Source organism: Apodemus sylvaticus, chromosome 13 (assembly GCF_947179515.1).
Source record: "Apodemus sylvaticus chromosome 13, mApoSyl1.1, whole genome shotgun sequence".
Taxonomy (NCBI): Eukaryota; Metazoa; Chordata; class Mammalia; order Rodentia; family Muridae; genus Apodemus; species Apodemus sylvaticus.
Genome location: NC_067484.1, coordinates 51163748 through 51189970, shown reverse-complemented (window position 1 = coordinate 51189970; position 26223 = coordinate 51163748). Strand labels below are relative to the sequence as shown.

Sequence of the window (26223 nt, the reverse complement as noted above, 5' to 3'; positions counted from 1 at the left end):
CTCCGTCCCCTTCATTCCAGAAAACCACAGTCAGGCCCCCCTGACTGTCTCTCACCCTTGGAGCGTCCTCCAGGGTTGCAGCCTGCGGGACTCTAGGATGTCTCCCTCCACAGCCACTGGGACCTTATGGCCCCGCAGTGGCAGCTGCAAACAAACCACGGAGTAGGATTCCACATCTACTCCTGTTAACAACAGAAACCAAGACACATACACAGCTACACTGCACTCAAACATTCAGGACATTTAAAACAAAAACATCGTTGGCACACACACACACACACACACACACACACACACCTCCAAGGGGTCTTCGAGGTTCCTGGGTGCCACCAATTTCCCCGTATGGGCCACCAAATGTAGGACCTCCTTTTGGGGAGACCCCTACTCCATTCTCGGGATAGCACACACCCAAGGAAACTCGAGAGACCAACTTGATGCAAACGCATGAGGTAGTTTATTATCAGAGCTCTGGACCAACACGTATCTCACAGGAGACAGAGGAGTTGACCCTGAGGCTCAAAAGTTAGGGGTTTTTATAGGAAAAGTCAGTGGGGTTTTCAGGGGGGTTTGGTGCGGTTACACATGATTTGCTGATTCAAACATTGGCGGGGGATTCTGGCGCACAGGGTGGGTTTTTTTGGGCATACATGCAGAACGGGCCATCAGCAATGTAGGAGGGCGGTTTATTTTTGTTAGCAGGAAGGTCATTTTAAACTGCATCCAAGGACAGGAGACAGGAGACTCCAGTCCAGATAGTGTCTGACCCATAGGAGTTTTCCCCAGCATGCCCCTTATCTTTTATGGCCGGTCTGTTTGTGGAATGGCTCAACCACAACCTTGCTTCAAGCTTATCCGGCGTGCCCCGGCTCTAGTCTGCTTGCTGCCTCAACTATGGATTCTGAAAAGTCCCAACGCCCTTCAATATTGTTTGAAAGTATTTAATGGGAGGGATATATAAAATATGGAAGAAAAAAGCTGTTGGAACTTTGTTCCATCTACCTACCAAGCATGTGTGTATATATGTATATGTGCATCTGTGCATCTGTATATATACATATATGTATATATGTGTGTATGTGCGAAATGCTTTGAGCCTGCTTTGACCCATCCATGTGAATGTGTATATGTCTGTCTGTCTGTCTGCATGTCTTTGTATGTATAAAGTTGTTGGAATCTGACTTTTGCTTCAACCACTCTGCATGTGTATGAATTTTCTTTCAATAGCCCCTAAGAACTGTGCCTCATGAGGAAGGAGGAGTCTTTCCAAGCCCTGCCAATCCACCTCCCTCCCTCAGCCTAATCCATCACAGCCTCTTCCCTTTGGTACTTTCGATCAGGGAGGGACATTTTTGATCCTTCCTCCTTCATTTTTCCATCAATTCTTCACTTGCAAAATTGGAGTGTTAATGGGGACACAGAAAGCTGGGCCTGAAAGAGGTTCTTAAAGAAAAAGACAGAGCCAGCCTCTGCCTACAAATCCTTCAAGAAACATGGAGGGGGTGGGTGGGTAGGAGGCCTCTCCTAACATTAGAATCTTTTACCTATTGCCTTATAAAAACTTCTGGGACCCTTATCGCTTTTATAAACAAGAGGTGATGCAGATGGGTCTCTGCTCCATTTTTCCAACTTCTGCACCAATCTCTCTGTTCCTCACTTTGTTTCACTGCAGCCTGTGGGTAGTAGAAGCCCCAGGGTCCAGTGACAACACTGCTGGCGTTGTGAGCACGTGCTGATTAACTTCTGACGATAATCATTTGCATTTGGGGCTGGGATGCTGAAGGCTGCATTTGGAGTGGCTCCTTGGTGTGTCCAGGGTTCACTTGGGGTTGAAGGAGATTTCTGGAAGAAATTAGCCTACTTTACCAGACAACAAAATTAGAAATCATGCCTATTGGAGGGAGGGAGTGTGAGTAGACAAAGGGGCCCCGACATGTGGGCAGCCAGGTGTGGTGTCTCACACCTTTGATCCCAGCACTTAAAAGGCAGAGGCAGGTAGATTTCTGTGAGATCAAGGCCAGCCTGATCAATAGAGTGAGTTCCAGGACCACCAGGTCTACACAGAGAAACACTGTCTGGAAAAACAAACAAACAAACAAACAAGAAAGAAAGGAAGGGAGGGGGGGGAAGGGGAAGGGGAGGGAGAGGGAAAGGGAGAGAGAGAGAGAGAGAGAGAGAGAGAGAGAAAGAGAGAAAGAAAGAAAGAAAGAAAGAAAGAAAGAAAGAAAGAAAGAAAGAAAGAAAGAAGAAACTGGTTGGAGAATTTTAGAGCAGATCCTGGAAGTGAGCAGTTCTGATTCTTGTCTGTGGTTCTGTCCCAACCAGACAGACAGAAATGCCAGAAGGCTCTAGTTTTCTGGTCTGATTTTTATTAGGTACTTTCCAAATGCTGGATCAAAGCAACTTACAGAAGAAAGAGTTCATTGTTGCTTCTTCCAGGGGAAGTCCGTTGTGCAGAAAGGCATGGTGGCAGGAGCCTCTTGTGGCTTAGTCACACTGTGACTACAGTCAGGAGTGACGAAGGCTGGTGCTGAGTTTGCACTCCTTTTTATCAGTACAGAACCTTGCCCTGCACTGGGAATGGCCCTGCCCATGAAGGCTGGGCATTCCCTTGTTAATATACCTCAATCCTCCTACAGAGACATGGGAGGGGGTGTGGACGGGAGTGTGGGTGTGGCACAGAGGGGCTCATGGAGGAAGGCTAGAGCAGGGTATAATGCTTGTCTCTGAGGTAAGTTTAGATTTTGTCAAGTTGACAGTATTAGTCATCACACAACTGTATAACATCACTTTGCGTTTTACCACCCCCTACCCCTTCTGCTCTCATTCCCACGTCTCTGAAAAGACCTCTAACGAAGTACTAGCATGTAGGTGACTGTGCTTGTTTTCCAGAGAATTGTGGATAACACAGAATGTAGAAATGTAGATTTGAAGTAGAGAAATGGAAAACTTCTGCTCCGTTTGGGAGGGCTAGGTATCTTTAACAGAGTAGAGGTGGCGGGCCTGCGCTCTGTGTCCATCCTGAAGCTGGCCTGACTAGTAGAGAGGACAAGAGTAAAGGGTGGCAATGGTCCTGACTCTAGTCAGTCCCTGTGCTGCAGCAAGTGGTCACCAGTACACAACCTGAAGGACCTTCTCACGGACAAATGCACCCATACACCAGACGATGTGACGACAGATTAGGGGTGATATTATGCACGGTATCACTTCATATCAGCAAGTAATCAGTCATTCCCAGTGTGGTGGACATTGTGACTGGCAGGGACTCCCTTGAGGCAGAACTCTGGAGGTCTGTGCTTTGTACTACTTAGGAGAGAGTCTCTCAAAGATCACATACCTCAATCCTCACCCCAGCCCAGGGAAGCAGCCATCATCATCTCCACTATTTCTTAGCAGGCACAGGGAGGTAGGTGAGGTTACACAGAGTAGCTCCAGCTGTGCTTTTCGAGACAGCCAAGGAAGGGCTGACATTCACAAGGGATCTGAAACGGTTTTAATTAGTGACTTTACTTCAGCAATGAATCAAGACACAAGGAGAATGTCTTAGAGGCTGAGGAGAAATTGGACCCCCTCTAAAATTCTTATGCCAGGTAAGGCAATCTATGTGTGGATCATTCACCCATAATTATGTAGATTCACACACCATCTTTTCAGATATGCGTAAATTGGGGGAGTGTGCAGAGTGTTGTGGAACTAAATGTATTTGTATGTGTTCAACATCCTGTGTAATTGACTCAATTATCCACGTGGGGATTATTCACTTTTAATTTGCAGTCTGGCTTCCCTCAGTTACAGTGTTGTTCGGTTGCATCAGGAATGCCAACTAATTTAAATAATAATTTAAGTAAAACATAATTAGGAAGGAAAATTAAATTCGATCTTTTGCCAGCTCTTGAACCATCTACTATTGAAATGTAACTCTAATCCTTGGGCTGTCTTCATTTGCAATGCCTTTCACTCTTGCAGAACCTGATTGTAGAGATTATTTCAGTAACTTCCTGTACAGTTTTCCTTATTATCTCTTTCCAGTCAGACCAACTTTCTGACCGTAATCTTAATTAAAAATAAACAAACAACCCCCCTAACATTTGATGGCTACCCATTTACCTATGGATAAGTGCCCAGGGCCAAAACCTTCAAAGAAGGTGCTTCTAGCATTACTTCCAGACTGTCTTTTGACACCCCAGTCAAATTGTTCTTCTATTCTCCAACCTTTGGTCACTCTATCTTCTTTGGAAACGCCCTGTCGACAGAGGAAGCGTTCATATTTTCCAGCCCTATGAGCTGTCACTCCCAGCCCTTAACACACTCCACTGTTTTTTCCCCTCCTAAGGCAGATGGTGTTTGTGAAAATGCATGCTCTCCTTTCTCTCTTCTGAGAAACAACTATACAGTTCTCCTTGATTTACCTCCCTTCTATGCTATGCTGGGCCCAAAGAGTGTCTCAAATACTTGGGTTCATTTTAATTGCTGATAAAAATGTACAAAGCCGGATTTTTGGTATTTTGCCTGCTCGAATCTCCAGTGCCTAGTTCAATACTAAGTAAACAGTAGGCACTCAATGAACCCACTGTGGAAGGACCTGGACCAATAAGTCCAAGACCAGAACTCTGCTCTGCAGAAAACTCTAGGGATGTAGACACGGGGGTGGGTCATCAGTGGCACAGGAATTGGCAACATAAACCCTTCTGACAAGGTATGCTTTTTGTCTTGTTTCACCGTCCACAGACACCTCGGATATTGCTTAAACCCTCCGCTAAATCTGAAAAAAAATGTAAATGCATCAAGTACTACGTGTGTGGATGCACAGTCATGTATAAACGTATATAAAATGCACACATACCTAGCCAGGGATGCAGATATAGAAATAAAAAAAATATGTACAATTCCGATTTTGAAACGGTCAGAATGGTAGAAAGGAACACCATGACCTCTCTCTTCCTTTCGGGACCACGCACAAGCCTTCTGTAAAGAAACACACACTAGTCGGTCGCAAACTTGCCCTGCGGCGCGATTTGGCCCTTCCGGGTTTCCGTCTGGCGCGCCGTGATTGGCTGGGCTGTGCACAGCTGACAGTCGCGCGGGCCAGGGAGCGTCAAGGATGGCGGCGTCCACAGCACTGATCCTGCCGGAGAGCCCCAGGTAGCGATCAAGCTGAGCGCCCGGCCACACGGGGGTGACCTGATGGGGCGGAAGCAGGGGTGTTGCCGCCGCCTGCTGCTGTGGTGCGGCCGGCCAGGCTCGGGAGTCGGAGTGGAGCTGCGGAGGGACTTCTCAGAAAGCAGAGGAGGGCGTGGGCGGTCGTGGAGCAGGGCGTGGAAGAGAGTGGGCGGGACGTGGAGGAGGGCGTGGGCGGGACGAGGAAGGAAGTGGGCGGGACGTGGAGGAGGGCGTGGGCGGGACGAGGAAGGGAGTGGGCGGGGTGTGGAGGAGGTGTCTGGGGAGTAGGGAGGCGCGCTTCCATCTGGAGTGAATCCTCTTGGAGTTTGCTGGTCTGGCCACCCCTCTTCTGCATCGGAGACAGTGAGGAGTGACTTTGTAGGGAAGGTAGAAGTTGCTAGACGCCACCTGAATTCTGCCCACTCTCTTGGGGCAGTACTCACTGTGTTTAGTTATTTCAGACCTGATGATGGTGAGAAAGGCTAACTCTGGTACTACGAGGTGATTTACAAACAGCACGTGTTAATAGCCTTTTGAAACAAGGTCTGATAGTTCAGGCATTAGTGGCTTATTTAGCCGGTTTTGGCATACACAGTGTATGCACATTTATGCTTATTGCACAATTTGAAAATGGTTATTACAAGTGACGGGTTTTAAATGCCATTGATAGTGTTGCCATTTATATAGTTTTTATTTTTTGGGTGTATTAGGTGAGACTGGCTGGGTCTGGTGATGCAAAGCCCAGTTTTAACGTTGTTTTGGGGGGTTGGGGGTGGGCAGAGAGCAGAGAGGTTCTTACCATGTTGCCTAGACTAGCCTCAAACTCGTGGACCCAAGATCTCCTTAACCCTCCCAACAAGCTGGCTCTATTGGCCTTCCTACCACACCCTGCTCAGATTTCCCCCATTAAAACAAAATTATTTCAGAAAACAACAACAACAACAACAACAAGACCCAGTCTGTAGAGGCAGAAGAAATATTCATGTATGCAGGCAAATATTGAAAGTTGAACACAGCACTCCTGCATTGGGAAGAAGGCAGTTGGTATTATAAAGCTTTTCCCTCTTTCCCTGCTTCTGTCACCCACTTCTTCCCTTCCAGCCCATGTCCTGGGGGAATGCACACCATACTCAGTATACGCACAGTTATGTTTACCACACAGTTTGAAATTGGTTATTCCAGTCGACACAGGTTTTCAAATAACTGCATTCCAAATAATTAAGTTATGTGTTATCTTCCCCACTTTCCTCACGGGTACTCGCCATCAACATCCTTTCTGGTTTTGGTGTAGTGTCCTCCTTTGCTGCTGTCTTCCTTGCAGAGTTCTATTTCCGAGTACATGCCCACCGCTAAGCCACTGCCCTTCCCTGACTGAGTGCATACCTCCACAAGTAATTTGCTTGGGAAGAGAAAACTTGTCGGATGTACTTCTTAACCAGAGTGCTTTGGGGCGTGGCATCCTTGGGAGATGCTCACTGATTGCCCGAGTGCCCTTCATGTCACTTTATCTCACTGAAAGGACATAGCTACCAGAGAAGTTGAAATAAAAACATAGAGACGGCAATGGCGAATGCACTTAAAACTCACTTTGACACTTTGTTTACACCTTTAGTACGAAGAAAGCAGTGCCGCTGATCAATGCAATAGATACGGGGAGGTTCCCACGACTTCTCAGCCGAATTCTTCAAAAGCTCCACCTGAAGGTTTGCATTTCTGTAGTCCTGTGGCTTGTGATCCCTCTGATTCCCTGAAACATTATGCTAGTATATGGAGGATTGTGAGAAATGCTGTTTTCTAGTGGGTTCTTGGGAACTCTAGATCTGTGGAAGGTTGGCGATGTTCTCTGGTCAGAAGTTTGGGAGACTTTGTATTCCATAATGAACTTAAAAAAAAAAAGTGGAACTTTAATTTGAATGTTTTGCATGCAGATATTTGGGTCATATATTGAAGGGTTTGACTTGGTAGTTGCTCTACCTTGGTCTATAAAGTTCTGTAGAACATGCTTTAGGGAAATGCTGGTTTCATTCTTCCTGGTAATGGTAGTTCAGGCTGGGGAGATGGTGAAGAACATATACAGAAGCCGGGCAGTTCTGGTGCATGCCCTTAATCTCAGCACTTGGGAGGCAGAGGCAGGGTTTGAGGCCAGCCTGGTCCAGGACAGCCAGGGCTACACAGAGAAACCCTGTCTAGAGCCCGAATTCTTCCCTGCCAAAAAAGAGCACGTGCTACTCTTGCAGATGACGTTTTGGTTCCCAGCACCCACCCACTGGCTCCTAGCCACCTGTAACTCCGCTTCCAGGGGTCTGACATTTCTTCTGGCTTTCTTGGTTCTTGTATGCATATGGTACATATAACAGTAAGCAGGCACACATGCATGCACATATAAATAATCAGTAAACCTTAAAACAATTCAGTCAGTATCTCTTCTCACATAGTATTCAATATCTGATTTTTCTCCTTGCTTTTATTTCAAGCATAAAGTTGGCTTGGCTGTGTGGACGCTTGGTAACTAGTTCATTATTTGGTGACCAGTTTAACTTAACGTTCTTTATTAGGTTATGAAACTGCACTGACCATGTTTATACAGCACATACTAAGTGCTCTGCGCTGCAAGCACTTATTTCACAATCGGAAGACGGCCAGATCCCTGACCTCCCTCACCAGTCTTCCTGCCTGTCGCCCTGAGACCTGCGCCTTTCTTATCTGTGGAGTTCCCTTCCCTGATACATCGCTCACTATACACTTGGTACTCAAAAACAGTGGTTACAACGCATCTAATGAAGAGCCTCTGTGTTTGACCCCATAGGAGAGATTTTAGGCTGGCACATGAAACCCGTGGATGTAACTGCTGCGGGCTTCACTCTGTAGAGTCAGCTGGCTGGGTTCTTGACCAGCACATGAGAGAGAAAGAGCGAGACAGACTAGCGGAGGTCAGGCGGGGAGTGCCGCTGGCGCTGTGGTGGGCTGAGTAGGCAGTTTCAAGAAGTGACTGCCAGCTTTGAGACGGAATGAGGAATTAAGAACACCAGATGTAAGGAATATAAAACACGGGTGTCTGACATGGTCTAAAATGAAAGCAAAAAGCTATTGATCCCTAACCCAGAGCCCCAGCCATCAGACACATCACCACAGTTGTCTAGAACACAGGTCATGATGTAGTGTGTAAGCACACCAGTCTCCTTTCATGGCGGCCTTTCCTTTCCTGTGTGAGGCAGTGAGTCTTCTGAGTGTGTGCTCCGTGCTGACCAAGGACTCTGTTTGTAGGCCGAGAGCAGTTTCAGCGAAGAAGAGGAAGAAAAACTCCAAGCTGCCTTCTCTCTAGAGAAACAGGAACTTCACCTGGTTCTGGAGACAATATCATTTGTTTTGGAACAGGTATTTTTTTTTATTGCCTCAAATTTCCTGTGTGCTGCATATTTTCATGACTTTAATATCTGTGGCTTTCTATATATTTATATAGCTATATAAGATGGAAGCTATCAGGATATTTTAATCAAGAGTTTCAATATACTGAAATATTTTAGAATGCCTGGCTTCTTTCCATAGTACTTCACTCTGCAAAAATAAATATGATATAGTAGTAGTTAAAGATTTCCCACTGAATTGGGCCTTCATCTGGCTTTAACTCATTGTTTGTTTCTTGGTGTAACTGGAAAAGTGAACATTTTCCCTTTAAGAAGTTGAACAGGTGATTGGGTGGCGTGCACTTGATTAGGATGATTCAGAAAAGAAATAATGTCAGCATCATTTTTTTTCACTTTTGAATTTCCTTCCTATACCAATTCTTCTCAGATCCATTCCATGATGTTTCTGCCCGTAAGTCCTGCCAGTGCGGCCTGCGTCCACCGCTCAGTCCTGCAGCCTTCCCTTGGTTGAGTTTTTTGATCATCATGGTAGGGCACATCGATAGTCTTTCCACACATATCAGTTTGTTTCCATCACTAGACTTTGAATGTATTGTGGGCCTGGATCTTATTTTTTTCCCACCTCTTTTATAAGCTTAGCTTAAAATAACTGAGCTTAAAATAGAGTTTTAGCCAATTCCTATCAGTTTATTAAATAGGATACTTGTGAAATGAAAGATTCAGCAGTGCTGCAGTTCCGTGGGCATTGTAGAGAACGGATACTATCAGGACAAGCTGTCAGGCGGCTGCTGCCACCTTATGGAGAGTGTGGATGGAGTTTGTTACCACGAGAGAGAGATTACCTGAAGAAACAGTTTTAGGAAGGATTTCTTTGGGCTTACTGTTTGAGTCCAGGGAGGAGGAATGAGAAGACGTGGGGGCTGCTCCTGTCCGTGAGGCAGGAGCGTAAACCTTTCCACTCATCTTTCTGTAGATCGGGAAGGGCAGCGTTCGCCTTGCAGTTGGAGCTGGTCTCTAATGGCTGTGCCTGCTCGCCAGTGAACCAGCAAGGACCTGCCTCCTCAAGGTTCCCAGCCTCTCCAGACAGCCACCAGCTGGGGACTAAGGCTTTAAGCACACTAGCTTACCAGGAACACTTCACACTGAGACCATCCCATTTCACCCTTCACCTTCACGCTCTCCTAGCCTCTCATAATGAAATAAGAATTCAGTTGAAGTTCTCCATAGGCCTAAGTTCTCACACTCTTCAAAGTACAAAGACCAAATCCCCTCTGAAACTTGGAGCAGTCTTTTAGCTGTGAGCCCTCGTAAAACAAACAGACAGACACCAAGTTACATATTTTTAATGTACAGAGTAACTAACTATTCCCATTTTAAAAGGTGGCATGCTGTGGAAAGACCAGCGCACGTCAGGGAAACGCCAAGTTCTGCAGTTTGGCGTCTAGCATCTGGAGCTAACGTGACATGTAGGTCCCAGTGGGCTTAGGCAGCCCTGTGGCACAATGGGCCTCTGTCTTGGGCGGGTTTCACTTGCCGCCTGCGGCTTCTCCCCGTGGATGCCACATATTTTTCTGGTATTCAGATGCTCCTGTCTCCATTGCACCTTTGGGTTCATCTTTGCAACTTTATGAACAGCCCAGTCAGGCATCCCATTCAGGGAACCTCACTGCTACATGGTCTGACCTCATCGGTTTTCTGGGACCTGCAAGTCTCCATAATGCCGGAACCCCTGCATTCTGCATCGCCGCAGAACCAGCACTGTGTGGATGCTGCTCTCAGTTTCTGCAGCAAGGTTAGGATGTCGCTGAGAATCCACGTCTCACAGCCGCAGCATCGTTTGTGTGGGAGAACAGTAACCCAGCTGGTGGCCCCGGAGCTGTCTCTGTGTAGGCACCTTGTGTGGTTTTCTCTCTTCTTGCAGATGAGCGGCCTGCAGTTTTATGCCCTAGAGCCTTTAGTGGGTAGCGTCTTGTTCCCATGCTTCGTTCCCATTGTCCCAATGGGAAATGTGAAGTACCAGGTTTTCCTCACTCTTGTCATTCTCTGTGTCAGTCCGTGCCTCTGCGGCTGCGTCCACTGTGCCTGCCTTGAGTTGGAGCTTCTTTCTTCCTTTTTTGTTTTTGGTTTTTTGAGACAGGGTTTCTCTGTGTATCCCTGGCTGTCCTGGAACTCACTCTGTAGACCAGGCTGGTCTCGAACTCAGAAATCCACCTGCCTCTGCCTCCCAAGTACTGGGATTAAAGGCGTGCACCACCACCGCCCTGTTCCAGCTTCTTTCTTTTCATTTTTTTATTTTGTTTCCTTTTACCTTCCAAACCTGGTGAAGGCGGTGAGTGGTAACCGTGCCGCAGATGGTGCTGCCTTGACATGTCCTAGACCAGACATCTCAGTCCATTGGTTTTATGTTTGTGGGTATTTTGTCTGCATATGTCTATGTACCTTGTATGTGTCTGGTACCCTCAGAGTCCAGAAAACGGCCTGGGGCCAGAGTTACAGACAGTTGGGAGCGGCCATGTGGGTGCTGGGAACTGAATCTAGGTCCTCTGGAAGAGCAGCCGGTGCTCGTAAACTGCTGAGCCCTCTCCTCACCCCCAGTCCACTGTTTTTAATTTAGCCTCATTCGGAATTTCAGGACATATGTAGAATGTAGTCACACGGTTTGTCAGAATGTCACATGGATGACTTCTAGTTCCATTTCTGATTGTCCTTTCTCCTCTCTGACGCCTCTTGAGCATTACCTTTCCTGTCAGCATTCCTATCAGAATTAACATCATGTTCTCCCTGGAACATTCTGGATCTTTTCTAGCCTGTGGCTTCAAATTCTTTCACTCAGATTCCTCTCATATACTAATTACAAAGGCCTAAAATCCCCATGGTAACATTTATCACACTAACAACTACACTTCATATACCATTTTTCTCTGTTATTTGTTGTTATTGTGAACAATTACATGGCCCACAGTAGGAGAGGTTTATTTTGGTTGATGGGTCTTTAGGGGTACAGCCCATTTTGGAAAGCATGGAGGTGGGAATGGCGTGTGACTGGGGCCACGGGACCATGCAGTCACTGGTTAAATGGCATCAGCAGTCCGGGAGCAGAGAGCTCAGGCCTAGTTAGGGCCAGGCTGTGACCCATAATGCCCTTCTCTAGATCGGCCCCCTGTGGAAAGGTTCTGCATCTTCCTAAGAGAGCGCCAGCTGGGACTAAGTGCTCTCACTCACGAGCCTGGGGAAGGGCTCTTCATAGTCAGACCTTCATGTGGAGCACAGTGATGACTGACTGGGCGTGAGCTCGGGGACCCTGCAGCAGAGGAACCGACAGTCGAGCAGCACAGCACAGGGGGTTGTGGGAAAGGTGTTCTCAATTTGTGTAGGGAGCAGAACAGATAGTTGAAATTATTTAAAATTTGTATTATGTATAACTTCAGTTGGTAGTAAAGGTAGTTTTAAGGATTCCTTGGGAAAAGTTTATTTGCTGAGACTATTGTAAACTTTAAAGTAATTTAATGAAGTAAATGGAATATAACTTTACCAAGTAATTTTTGGTGTTATTTAAACCACAGGCAAAATGAAGCATTTGACCCAAAGCAAGTTAGGCCCACTAACCATGAACTTTAGCTGTTGGTTTTGTATATTAATAGAACTGTTAAAAATGCCTGCGAGAGTTCCGTGAAGTCTTTTTGATTTAAATAGTTTTAGTGCTGAGGCTGGAGATATAGGTAGCTCAGCAGTTAAGAGCACTTAACTGCTCTTGTAGGGAAGTAAAGTTCAGCTTCCAGCAACTGCTTCAGGCTGCTCGAAAGCACCGCAATGCCAACATCAGTAACACAATGCCTCTGGCCTTCTCGGGCCCAGAACTTACATGTACTCTTACTCATAAGCAGACAGACAGGCAGGCAGGCAGGCAAGTAGACAGAGAGACAGACAGACAGACAGACAGACGGACACACACACACACACTACTTAATTTGCTTTAAATACATGTGTATTGCTTACAGTCAAGTCTTTCCGTGACCCTGAGGATGTGTGTCCCCCGTCTTTGGCAGGCAGTGTATCACAACATGAAGCCAGCAGCTCTGCAGCAGCAACTAGAGACTATTCATCTTACAAAAGACAAAGCGGAAGCGTTTGCCAGTGCTTGGTCGGCTATGGGCCAAGAAACGGTGGAGAAGTTCCGGCAGAGGATCCTGGGCCCTCACAAGGTACCGGACATGCTGTCCCAAATATATTTCTCCAAAAAATTATAGCAACCAAGTCTTAAGAATGACAATATTTTTGTTAAGAGGTAAAGTAAGGCGAAAAAGTCAATCTTTTCTACATATTAGCACATTTGTTACCACAGCATGATTTAATTTTGACAGTTTAAAATATGCCTCTGTAATTTAAGGGTAGGAATGAGACAGTGTCCTTATGCCCTCTAGCAGTGATCTCTTTGTGTCCCCGGGTGAGACCTACTGTTACTGCGTACTAAGCCGTGTTTTTGCCTCGTTTTGCTGATCCATTCCTGCCTAGCATAGTTCCTTGCCCCATGGGTGCAGACTTACCACATGTCAGCTCCCATAAAACAAGCACCGGCAGAGCAGGCAAGTCAGAGTCCCAAGGTGCTCTGCGATCCAGGCCTCACAGTGCAGGCGTGGTCGGGCAGACTGTGCCTTTCCCTGCACGTTCTCTGTATTGGACTTCTGATGCGCAAACAGTTTTGTGTGCCCGGGGTAAATCTTTTGCGCCATCCTTTTGACTATGCTGCTGGTTTGACTTGCTGATATTTGGCTGAAGACTTTGTCTACCTAGTTATGGTACATCTGAGGTGAGCTGGGGGCCGCCCCTCTGCCTCCCGGGAGCATCTCGGAGGATCGGCTGTTCAGCGTTAGCAGGAATGCACTGGGTTCAGCATTTACTGACTTTGCAGTATTTAATATTGCCAGGTTTTTTTTTAATTAATTAAAACTGTTGCATTAGGTTTGTGGTGCTGTCTTGTGTGTAGCCTACTTTCTCCCAGTACACAATTTCAATACAGTTTTTATGTACTTGTTCGGCATATGTGTCCTGTGGTAAAGTGTCTGGATTTTGCTTAACTGTACTCCGTACTAGAGAAGACAGATATTGCTTTCATTGTGCTCCAGGCATAAATCCTGTAGAAATGTATCTTTTTTCTTTTTTGTTTTTGTTTTTGTTTTGTTTTCAGACAGGGTTTCTCTGTGTAGCCCTGGCTGTCCTGGAACTCACTCTGTAGACCAGTCTGGCCTCGAACTCAGAAATCCACCTGCCTCTGCCTCCCAAATGCTGGGATTAAAGACGTGCGCCACCACCGCCAGGCTTTTTTTTTTTTTTAAATTTATTTATTATTATATGTAAGTACACTGTAGCTGTCTTCAGATGCCCCAGAAGAGGGCATCAGATCTCTCTATGGATGGTTGTGAGCCACCATGTGGATGCTGGGATTTGAACTCAGAACCTTTGGAAGAGCACTCAGTGCTCTTAACCACTGAGCCATCTCCCCAGCCCGCATCTTTTTTTCAATTACAGCATATATAGAGTACTTGCTTGCCTTCCCTTGCCTCTCCTTAGGTTGGAATTGAATTCCAATTGAAGTCTCCATGTGACGCTCTGTGCGATCTGTGATGCGCAGTGGCCCTGCCGGTCTGTAGCTGTCTTTCTTCTTTCCACAAGGGCCGGCTCCACACGGCTCACGCTTTAATCATGTCGGTGCTCCCGGTATCATCTGGTCTGTCCTTGGGCCCTTGCTTAGTTTTGTGCCTAAGCGTTTAGAGACGAGTATTACAGATGGTTTCTCTCTTGCTCCTCGTCAGTGGTTTATACAGCGTCGACGTTGGCACACAAGTTTGAGATCCACTTTGAACCACGTTTTGGTGAGGCGCACGGTGCAGGCTGAGGTCCGTGTATTCTGTTCATCGTGCCCCTCAGTGCCAGTACAGTGTTGTCACTGCAGTTGTTATGGCCACTTATCCTTTCTTCTCCACGTTGCCCCATCCTCTGTCAAAATCATTTCATGCATTGTCTAAGGCTTTGTGTGAATTCTGTGATTCCGTTGATCTATTTGTCTATCCCAGTATTCCTCTGCCTTCATTCCTGGAACTTTGTAATAAGAAGGCCAGGTGTGGTTCAAGCCTTTAATCATAAGACTCAGGAGGCAGAGGCCGTCGGATCTCTGTGGATTTGAGGCGAGCCTGGTCTCCATAGTGAGTTCCGGGATAGCTAGGGCTACACAGAGGGTGATCTGCACCCCTTCCTTCCAATTAGTGTGAGTGGAGCTGGAGAGATTGCTTATACACACACACACACACACACACACACACACACACGATCAGAAATTAGTCTGAGCTTGATGGCTTTGTTCTCATTTTCATATATTTTCTTTGGGTAGTCTAGTTTCTTAAATTCACATATCCATTTGGAAAATAGACTTTCAGTATCTACAAACAGTCCAACTGGCATATTGATTAAAATTGTGTTTGAGTCCGGGCAGTGGTGGTGCATGCCATTAATTCCAGCACTTGGGAGACAGAGGCGGGCGGATTTCTGAGTTCAAGGCCAGCCTGGTCTATAGAGTGAATTCCAGGACAGCCAGGGCTATACAGAGAAACCCTGTCTCAAAAAAACAAAACAAAACAAAAAAGTATTTGATTTAATGATGAATTGGTAGAGGAATAAATTCTTAGCAGTGTGGTATACATTTTTTCATTTATTAATGTCTTCTTTGATTTCTTTTGGCAGTGTTCTTTATTTTTATCACAGAGCCTGTGCATATTTTGTTATTTTGTAGCTAAGTATTTTATTCTGTTTTTAAAACTGTTATAAATATGCTATTTTTAAAACACTGGTCCTGATTGTTGTTAGATACTAGAAATAGTACAATTAATTCTTCAGAAATACCGTTTTTTGTGATAGTGGAGATTGACCCCAAGGCCTCATGGCTGTGAGCAGGCTCTCCATGACATGACTGCTCTATGTATAATCACCTGCCCTGTGATTTTGGTAGCCACTAGTTAGGGATAGGAGGTTTTAAAAAATAGATTACTTTCAATTATTTTCAAATACACTTTTGCATAGATATTTTCAATATTGCTGAATCGAGACTTTTCCCTACAATCTACACAGCTCCCCAACTGTTTTGTTTTTATCTATGTGATCCATGCATTTGCATGTGTGCATGTGTGTGTGAATGTCAGAGGTCATGTTGGGTGTTTCCCTCAATCCTTCCGTTTCTTTGTTTCCCTCCCTCCTGTGCATATTTCCATCTTCCATTTTTGTTTCCCTGAAATTCTTTCTTCTTTTAAACCTCTCCATTTGGAAAATCTTCTCCATATTATTCCAGTTTTGCTTGCGATTTCCTTCCGTGTTGCAGCGCCTGCTTCTGCAACTTCCAGCGCGGTCTGTGCTGCTCGCCCGTGTGAGGCTCGAGCTCTAGTTCCCAGTGTCGCCGAGCTGCCTTCAGAAAGAGGATTCTCTTCTCCCCCAGGTAGTGATAAGTTTAGACATTACTTAAGAATCAAAATAGTCAGTAGTCAGGAAATATGCAAAATGGAAAAAAGAAACTTAAGGGCTGGGTATTGTGATGTGTGTCATCCCAGCAGCTTGGGGGTCTGAGGGAGGAGGGTCACATGTTGAGAACATCCAGAACATGGAAATGGAAGTAATGTAGTATAATCAGCTTAGCGAGAGTAAAGTTGGGAAGCCTGGAAGAAACTGGAAGAGTTGATTGTGTTTTGCCAATGTGTATGTATGTGTGTGTGTGTATATGTGTGTGTCTGTATATGTATATCATATATGTATATGTAAATATATATGTGTATACACACACACACTCACACACATGTACCATGTGTATGCCTGGTGTCAGCAGAGACCAGATGAGGGCGTTGAGTCTCCTGGAAAATGAGTTACAGTTGCTTTTGAGCCTTCATGTGGGTCTGGAGTACTGAACCACTGAGCGTTCTCTTCAGTCCCCAAGTTATCTTTTTAATGATTGAATAATATTCCACTGTGATTCTGTAGTCAGACTCATTCATCTGCTAGGAGACACTTAGGTTGTTGGTGTGTCTTGGCATTGTGAACGGTGCTGCAGTGGACAGGGCATGCAGATATCTTCAAGAAGCCAGTTTCATTTCTTCTGGATATTTACTTAGCAGGGATCCCTGGTTCATATGGTAGTTTATTTTCAAGTCACTTTGCCTTATCTAAATTTGTCTTGACAGTTTCGTGTGTGTACATAATGCGTAGTGATCACTCTTTGTCACATCTCCCCTTGTTTCCTTACTGCCCTCAGACACTGCTGATGTACATACCTATACATTTGCTCTGTGAGCTGCTGAGTTTCACCAGAGCTGCCTGCGTGGCCATGGGGTTGGATCTTTCCTCTGTAGGTTGGTGGGTTCAGTAGTGGCTACCTGGTTGATAACAGTGATTCCAGCTCCCAGAATCCATCAGTGGCAGTTATCACTGGTTGGGACACACCCCTCCTGTTTGCAGTGATGGATGTACCAATATACATTTGTAGTGTCAGTGTGAGGGGTCCCCTTCTGTCTGTCCTCTTTTCAGCTCTAATTTTAAATCTTCACTTATTTTATGCATATGGATGTTTTCCCTGAATGTCTGTCTGTGTACTCATTGTGTGCCTGGTCCCTACAGGAGACCGGAGAGGGTGTCAGATTCCCTATGACTGGAGTTAGAGATGGTTGTGCGTGGTGAATTCTCACTGGGGTCCTGTGGAAGAACAGCTAGTCCTTCTCACTACTGAGCTGTCTCCTGCCCACCCCTCTTGTCTTCTTGATAACAGCTGTGGTGGTTCGAATAGGTTTGGCCCTCATAGTCTCATGTGTTTGAATGCTTGGCCCATAGGGAATGGTACTACTAGGAAGTATGTACTAGGAAGTAGGAATTTAAAAATAAAATATTTATTTTTATTTTTAAACTTTGTGTGCATATGTGTGTGTGTGGGGGGGGGGGTCCTGTGCACTTGAGTGTCAAAGCCTGAGAGGGCCAGCAGAGGGCGCCCGGGTCCGGAGCTGGAATAGTAGGTGCTTTGAGCAGTTTGATGTGGATATGGAAACCGAACTCAGCCCTCTGGAAAAGCAGCAAATGCTCTCAATGGCTGAGTCGTGTCTACAGCTCAGCTCTATCCGTTTTAAAAACTGGATTGTTTTCTGTGGATCCTCGCTTGGATTCTTTTATTTTCTTGAATACTCATCAGCTAATATGATGCTTTTCTGTTCAAGGACTTTGAGTTTCACACAAGCACAGCTACTTTTTTATCTGTGACCTTTGTTTTTGGTTTTATATCCTAAGAACTATGGCCAGAGCATCGCCGAAGAGCTTTCCCCCGTAACATTCGTTCTACCTGGTATTTAAGTATCTAAACGAATTAAAATTAATTGTTGCATATGATGTAAGAGCCCAGTTTGTGTCCTTATGCACAGCCATTTTCCAGCACCGTTTGTTAAGAAGACTGCATTTTCCCATTGTGTGTGCTTGGTGTCCCTTCTCAAAGATAAGCTGAGAAGTGGTTGAAAGGCGTTGCGGGGAAACAGCTCTTTATGTCTTTATTATTTGGATCTGGGAAGTTGGCAGGAGCACTGAGAAACCGTCATAATCGTCTTTTCCAGCGCTTTACTGCAAGGACTTTTCAGTTGTCTCCTCACTTTCAAAAGCACTGCCTTAATCTCTCGGAGACGGATGTTACTGCTGCACACCCGGCTTTGGGCTTTGAGTTCTTCCCTGTTATCAGAGCTGCCTGTCACCTGTGCTTTCAGACACAATGTGATCCCAATGCTGTGTGATCAGAACACTGTGATACGAGCCACAGAAACGAGCAGTGTTTTTAATTTTATTCATTAAATTTTTATTTAGAATCCCTTAATATATTTGAACCATATTAAAAGTAAAAACTGTTGTGTCAAATGTTTTTGCCAATAAAAACTGTTTCTGAAACTTCTTTTTGAGGCATTGCTCTTAAATTGTGTTTTTGTATTTCTTTCTAAAATACCTTTAAAAAGTAAGGTAATGGAAAATGTCTGGAAAGCCAATTATAAGCCTTCCTAAAGTGGCTTGTGCATTGATTTCTCTTGTTAAGAGGATTTATATAGGGCTTGGAGAGATGGCTCAGCGGTTGAGAGCACTGACTGCTCTTCCAAAGGTCCTGAGTTCAAATCCCAGCAACCACATGGTGGCTCACAACCATCTATAATGGGATCTGACACCCTCTTCTCGTATGTTTGATGACAGGTACAGTGTACTCACATGTAATAAATAAATAAATCTTAAAAAAAAGAGGATTTATTTATTGGGGAGTTTTTAAGTTTAACTCTTATGTTCACAATGTGCTCAACGTGATTTTTCTTTTGTCAAGCACAGCTTCCTATTCTCCATTTCACTATTTATATACAGATTTATTCAAAATATATAGCCATTGTGTGGCATGATGAAATCTTATTGGCTATATATAGGTTTTACCTGCATTTGAAAATATATGGTCAAGGTTTTCTAAGACAGTAATATTTCTAAACACTAAAATAATTCCTTTTAAGCCATTGTAAGATTTATTGTATTAACTATAGCAGTCAATTGTTTATTTCATTGTTGAATACGTGTTCTTGTTTAGGGTGTTTTTATTTGTTTGTTGAGAATTATATACATATATAAAATGCATTTTCATCGTAGCCCCCCTCTTTCCTCCCTCTTAGTCTAACATGGTGTCCTTCTAACATCATGTTCTTCAAAGAAACAAAAAATCCACTGAGTCCAGTTCACTCTACCTGTGTGGGTATGGGGTCCTCCATACAGGGAACCTACCTCATGGCCACATCCCTATACTAGCCAATAGCTACAAATCGCTCCTCAGCTAGGGGTAGGGCCTTGAGACCCCCTTCCTCATCCAGCCTGCAGCATTGTTGGCTTCCTCTTCTGTAGGCCTTGTGCAGGTAACCACAGCTGACTTGAATTGACCAGTGCAGTAGTCACATCTCATCCAAAAGACAACATTTCATAGCACTCCTTGCTGTCCTCTGGCTCTTACATTCTTTCTGCTCACCCCTGACGTTCCCTGAGCGTTGGGATGGAGGAATTGATAGAGATGCTCTGTTTATAGATGCTCATGCATTCTCTTTAGCAGTTTGTTACTATACTGTCTTCTACCTACTGCTTCTCTGGCCAAGGTTAAGAACATCACAAATCTATGGTTATAAACATAATTCTTTAGAAGAAAGTTTAACATTATTGTTTAGCAAGACAACAATAGGTTCCCCTCTAAGGCCCACGGTCTCTGCAGTTATGAGTTTAGGCATGAAAGCCCTCCTGTGGAGCAGACCTCAAATCCAACCAGAACGCAGTTCGATAGCCTTCTAACAGTCCTGTCACTAGTGTGCCAGTGGACACATGTTCTAGGTCACTACTGTAGCAGCTAGGGTTCAGTGCTGGGTAAGACTTTTGATGTCTTTTCTCTTCCAGTGGCCTGCATAGCACCTTCTGGCACTGTGAGAGCTAACCAGCAGGGAGAAAGTTTCCCAGTTAGTTAGAGATCTGTCTCTCAATGCCCTGAAATCAAAGTCTGTGGAGCCTTTAGCATTACAGTCTTCCAGGCTAGTGATGGTGGGTAGCCGAGAGCAGTAGCAGCAGCTTCTGTTGTTAGAGGCCTCCCTGATGAGCAGGTCATAGTGAGAAGCCTATGCTTGGCGCTGAGAGTTTTGTTTGATAACATGTAGCTCCTGGGAGGAGCATCCCCCACCCATGCAGATACTTTTCTTTTTTATTGAGTGTAAGAAGTTAGAATTTGCTTTGCTCCTGCTGAGTTGCCTTGCCCAGCCTTGGGATGAGGCCTGGCCTTATTGTGACTCGTTATGCCATATTTGGTTGCTCTCTCTCCTTCTCCCTCAAACTTTTCAGCGCCATCTTCCCTTCCACTGCCCAGTCACCAGCTCTAGCCTTTATTTTACAAGTTAAAATGGGGAGAAGGTTCATGTGAAGTCACATGAGTACTTGATTCACTCCCCAGACAGCCCCTCTTGGGGAAGCAGAATTAGCATCAAAATATAAACAACAGCAGGGCAATCCGCGACCTGTTTCTGTTACTTAAGTAATTGGTATGCAATTAAATAAAAGGCATAATTTTTCTAGGTGTTTAAATTTATTGAGTATGAGGTTCTGATATACTCTGTTATATATTTTAAGCATCTTTTTACAGAACTATAACTTTCTTGCAATAAAATTGAGGGATGTGAGGTGTTGAACTGTTGACTTTCAGCTCCTCTGTGTCCTCAGTCGGTGTCTGCAAAACACATGTCATGTGGTCATCATCCAGGTGTCTAGGTTATCTCAGTCTCTCCACCCTCAACCTCTCTATGTTTTCAAGACAGAATCTGGGACTGGCCTGGAACTAGCTGTGTAGACCAAGCTGGTCTGAACTCACAGAGATCCACCTGCCTCTGCCTCCTGAGTGCTGGGACTGAAGATGTGTACCATTATACCCAGTGTCCTCCTCTTGGTTATATTGCCATAGCTTAGTTTTGTGTGATATTGGAGTTAATGTAAACAGACTTGTATAACATGTATTGCCCTAATGATGGTGAACAGTTTCTTGGGTTATCTGGTATTGCTATAGGTATCAGTTGTTCTTTTATTGCTAAATAACAGTCCACTGATTGAAGGTCACATTTTGTTTCTATTTGCAGATGTTGGGACAGTCAGAGTAACACTGTTATGAACATTTGTGGACTTCTTTTAAAAAGTGTCTTTATTGAGCCGGGAGGTGATTGTGAATGCCTGTAATCCCAGCACTCTGGGAGGCAGAAGCAGGCAGATTTCTGAGTTTGAGGCCAGTCTGGTCTACAAGAGTGAGTTCCAGGACAGTCAGGGCTATATAGAAAAACCCTGTCTCAAAAAAACCAAATCCAAAAAACCAAAAAAAAGTATCTTTATTCATTGATAACTATATATAACATATTTTGATCATATTTCTCTCCATACTCTTCCCCCTGACTCCTCCCAAATCCACCCCTGTACTCTCAGTTTTGTGTCCTATTTTTGCTTTTGTGGTTTTACCGATCCATTGAGTCCGGTTTGTCCTCCCCATGTTCTCCAAGTGTGGGGTTATTCACTGGATCGTGGTTAACCTACAGAGGGTCACACCCTTCAAGAAAAGCGATTCTTCGAGAATCTCTCATGTGTCCACAACTCCTTAGTTAAGGGTGGGGAGTTGTGAACCCGTTCGTACTCTTCCGTAATGCTGACTGGCTTGATCTTGTGCAGATATTGTTCAGGCAACCACAGCTGCTGCGAGTTCGTGAGTGCCAAAATTCTATTATATCTAGACGTCACTGTTTTGCTCCAGTCCTGACGTCTTTGTGCCTCCTCCTCAATGATGTCCTGAGCCTTGGGGGTGGGGCGTATGATATAGATGTCCCATTTGTGGCTGAACACTCCACAGATATATTTTCTGCACTTTGATCAGTTGTGAGCTTCTGCATTCGCCACTCTATACAAAGAAATATCTTGAATCTACTGAAGATAAGCATTTAGAGAGCAGTTTGTTACTTTGTTCATTTAGCAGAATAACCATTGTAGCTTTATGTCTGGGGCCTATGAGCTCCTCAATTATGGGTTCTTGGCCAGAGTTACAGTATCAGACATGTGCTTGGGTTTAAATCCAATTAGAAAATGGTTGGCTGCTCCAGTGGCATCCGTGCCACTATTGCACTGGCCGGCATATCTTCTCATGCTGGTCTTTGTTGCAGCTTTGTAGTGAACTTCGTTGCAGCTCACTAGCCAGGTAAGACTGCTGGTACTCTTTCTTCCTTAGCATCTTGCACAGCACCTTTCAGTACTGTGAAAGCCCTCAGAGAAGAATCTTCCTTGTTAGTATCAATTTGGTTTTTCCATGGTCAATGAACGTGGTGTCTTCAGCAATAAGGTCTTACCACCACGTTCTTGTGCACAGACAAGAGCAATGGTAGTAGCCTGTGGTATTCTGATACTCTACACCTGGCACCTTATGGCTTCTGGGATGAGCACCATTCCTAGTGTAGGGTGATTTCAGTTAGTGGACACGTCCTCTTATGGATATGTTTCCATTTCCCTTGAATATCTAGGCACTAGGAATGGCATCACTGATCACCTTGAGCCAAAAACGCTGAAACTTTCTGTTAGAGTTTTAGCCACCTTGTACTACAAGGATTAGAGAAAGCCAGAAAAATGAATTTCTCTACTATATGGTTACTTCCCAGAGTCAGAATCCTTTTATCTTTATTTTTAAGTCAAATTCCTCCTGATTTCTTCCTGTATTCATTTTCCTCTGCCTTCAAAATGTTATAGAAAAACATTGTGTCTGGGGGTTATAATTTTTGTCTTTAAGAAAATTTTTCTTTCTTTCTTTCTTTCTTTCTTTCTTTCTTTCTTTCTTTCTTTCTTTCTTCTTTCTCTCTCTCTCTCTCTCTCTCTCTCTCTCCTTCCTTCCTTCTTTCTTTTCTCTTCTCTTCTCTTCTCTTCTCTTCTCTTCTCTTCTCTTCTCTTCTCTTCTCTTTTCTTTTCTTTTTTTGAGACAGGCTGTCTTGGAACTCACTCTGTAGACCAGGCTGGCCTCAAACTCAGAGATCTGCCTGCCTCTGCCTCCTGAGTGCTGGGAATAAAGGCTGTCCGTAAGGATTTTCATGTAACATGAACTACTTCTCAGCCTTTACTAGTTCAGAATACCAACAGTGATGCGTTTGTTTTATTCTGCTCCTTTTCTGTCCTTTTCTGTCATGCATGGCTTTCTGTGTTTGATATGATAGAGTTCATCCTTACAGTTGCCTCTGTGACTTTTCTTCCCTCAGCCGTTCACTGCTTGATACCTCCCACCTGCTCAGCCTCAGAGGCTCTTCTGCTGGCCTGGGTGTCCATATGGCTGCTCCTTTGCCATCGTCAGGTCTGTGTTCAAAGGTGACACTTATCCTACGTAGACCCTCATAACTGGAAGAACCTTCTACTGGTGCTTAGCACTTTTTGCACCACATTACTTTCTATTTTACCTGTTTCCTTTTAAAATTGTTTGCTTCTGTCCTATAATACAAACTCCACAAGGACAGAACAGTTTGTCTGCATTGCTCATTGCTGTAGTTTCACTGTTGTAGTGGTCGGTCGCTGGAAGATAGCAGATTCTCTAGGGATGGTTACGTGAACAGTACCCCCTGAGTCACCAGTTGTGCTACTTTAAAATTCAGTCTGTCTGCTTTTCTTATAGAGGGGAATAGTTCTACTTATTGGTGAGGAAAAAAAGAAAAACAGTTCAGTGAAGAGGTGTAAATTGTATTTTTTGTTTCCTAGTGTTTTTTAATTTTTTCTTGTATTTTATAGACTGTGTATGTGTGTATTTTGTTTGCATTGTGGTGTGTATGTGTGTATGTGTGTGTGTGTGTGTGTGTTTCACTTATGTTATAGCTCTTGAATCTTGTAGAATCCTAAACTCTGGATATTTAAAATTTTCTCTTAAGAAGTGAGAGTATAGAAGAGTTCCTTTAGCTTGAGAGAGATGGAAATTTTTCTAGGGAACAAAAAGGTGATGGATTTTGCTGTTGATACAGCAGTCAATTTAAAGGGTTTTAATTTAAGAGACCTTTAATCAGTCTTATTTGGAAATGTATTCTCTTCTAAGTAATTTGCTGGGACCAGAACCATTAACAAATTGAATAAAGATTTTGCTAATGCCAAAGGACTGTGCTGTTAGCAAGATTACCCCGATGATGTCATCTTGCTCCAAGTTGTGCACTTGCTAAATACAGCTGTTGTTTTTTTCAGCATTGCCAATTTGAGATCATTAGTTGAATGACATTTCACTGTCCTCAAACTTGTACTATTTATATATTTTTGACACAGAGCAGTAGCAATGTGAAAGTCATTGATGTGTCTTACTTACAATGTCTTAAATTTGAATTTGGAGAGAAGCCTCATTATAGGTACTTTGGTTAAATGTGTAGGTCAAGAAGTACAGTTTGTTTTTTTTTTGTTTTTTGTTTTTTTTTGGTTACCTTGAAAGTGAGACCATGCTGACTCCCGTGTCTAAGCTTGAGGGTACAGTTAGGGCATGTCTATACATGTGATGTTTATAAAAAACATGTCTACCTCTTAAGACTTGATCTGGTAACATGAACAGCAGAGGGCTGAGAAAGCAGATCACTGGTTCAGTTCTTTATGCTTGGACTTTTACAGCATGTTCTGCTGACCTCTGAGACTGCTCAGTGGGTCATCTTCCCAGAGGTCTGCACTGTATGTTCTGTGGAGGGAGACAGTCACTTAGGAAGATCTCCTGAGTTCAAGGGCATCTGTATTATTGAGTCCTGGACAAATCTGGGCAACATATAGCAAGACTTTTTTTTAATTTGATATATTCTTTATTTAATTTCAAGTGATTTTCCTTTTCCTGGATTCTCCCCTCCCCAAAAGTCCCATAAGCCCTCTTCCCTCCCCCTGTTCTCCAATCCACCCCTTCCCACTTTCCTGTCCTGGTATTCCCCCGACACTGCTGCACTGAGCTTTTCCAGGACCAGGGACCACTCCTTCCTTCTTCTTGGGCATCATTTGATATGTGCATTGTGTCTTGGATATTCCAAGCTTCTAGGCTAATATCTGCTTATCAGTGAGTTCATACCATGAGTGTTCTTTTGCGACTGAGTTACCTTACTTAGGATGATGTTCTCCAGCTCCATCCATTTGTCTAAGAATTTCATGAATTCATTGTTTCTAATGGCTGAATAGTATACCATTGTGTATATATACCACATTTTCTGTATCCATTCCTCCATTGAGGGACATCTGGGTTCTTTCCAGGTTCTGGCTATTATAAATAGGGCTGCTATGAACATAGTGGAGCATGTATCCTTATTACATGCTGGGGAATCCTCTGGGTATATGCTCAGGAGTGGTATAGCGGGGTCCTCTGGAAGTATCATTCTCAGTTTACTGAGTAACCACCAGACTGACTTCCAGAGAGGTAGTACCAGCTTGCAACCCCACCAGCAGTGGGGCAGTGTTTTCTCCACATCCTTGCCAACACCTGCCTTCTCCTGACTTTTTGATTTTAGCCATTCTGACTGGTGTGAGGTGAAATCTCAGGGTTGCATTTTTGATTTGCATTTCCCTGATGACTAAGGATGTTGAAAGTTTCTTTAGGTGCTTCTTAGCCATTCGATATTCCTCAGGTGAAAATTCTTTGTTTAGCTCTGTACCCCATTTTTTAAGGGGGATATTTGGATCTCTGCAGTCTACCTTCTTGAGTTCTTTGTATATCTTGGATATAAGCCCCCTGTCGGATATAGTGTTGGTAAAGATCTTTTCCCAATTTGTTGGTTGCTGTTTTGTCCTTTTGACAATGTCTTTTGCCTTACAAAAACTTTGTAGTTTTATGAAGTCCCATTTGTTAATTCTTGATCTTAGAGCATGAGCTATTGATGTTCTGTTGAGGAAATTTTCCCCTGTGCCCATGTCTTCAAGGGTCTTCCCCAGTTTCTTTTCTATTAGTTTTAGTGTGTCTGGTTTTATGTGGAGGTTCTTGATCCACTTGGACTTGAGCTTAGTACAAGGAGATAAGAATGGATCAATTTGCATTCTTTTGCATTTCATAAGATGCTGAGAAAGCATTTGACAAAATTCAGCATCCTTTCATGTTAAAGGTCTTGGAAAGAACAGGAATTCAAGGCCCACACCTAAACATAATAAA

At 44.2% G+C, this 26223-nt stretch overlaps 1 protein-coding gene across 2 annotated transcripts in view; it reads left to right on the top strand.

Moving 5' to 3' along the window:
- The first annotated feature begins 5047 nt into the window (after nucleotides 1-5047).
- The window catches only part of Commd10 (COMM domain containing 10), a 138435-nt gene continuing 117259 nt past the window's right edge, over nucleotides 5048-26223 (top strand). For both annotated transcript variants that reach the window (XM_052155680.1, XM_052155681.1), the window contains exons 1-4: nucleotides 5048-5139; nucleotides 6770-6860; nucleotides 8422-8532; nucleotides 12569-12724. In XM_052155680.1, coding sequence (XP_052011640.1) covers nucleotides 5099-5139; nucleotides 6770-6860; nucleotides 8422-8532; nucleotides 12569-12724 — 399 coding nt within the window. In that variant the 5' untranslated portion in view covers nucleotides 5048-5098. The remainder of the gene's footprint in view (nucleotides 5140-6769; nucleotides 6861-8421; nucleotides 8533-12568; nucleotides 12725-26223) is intronic.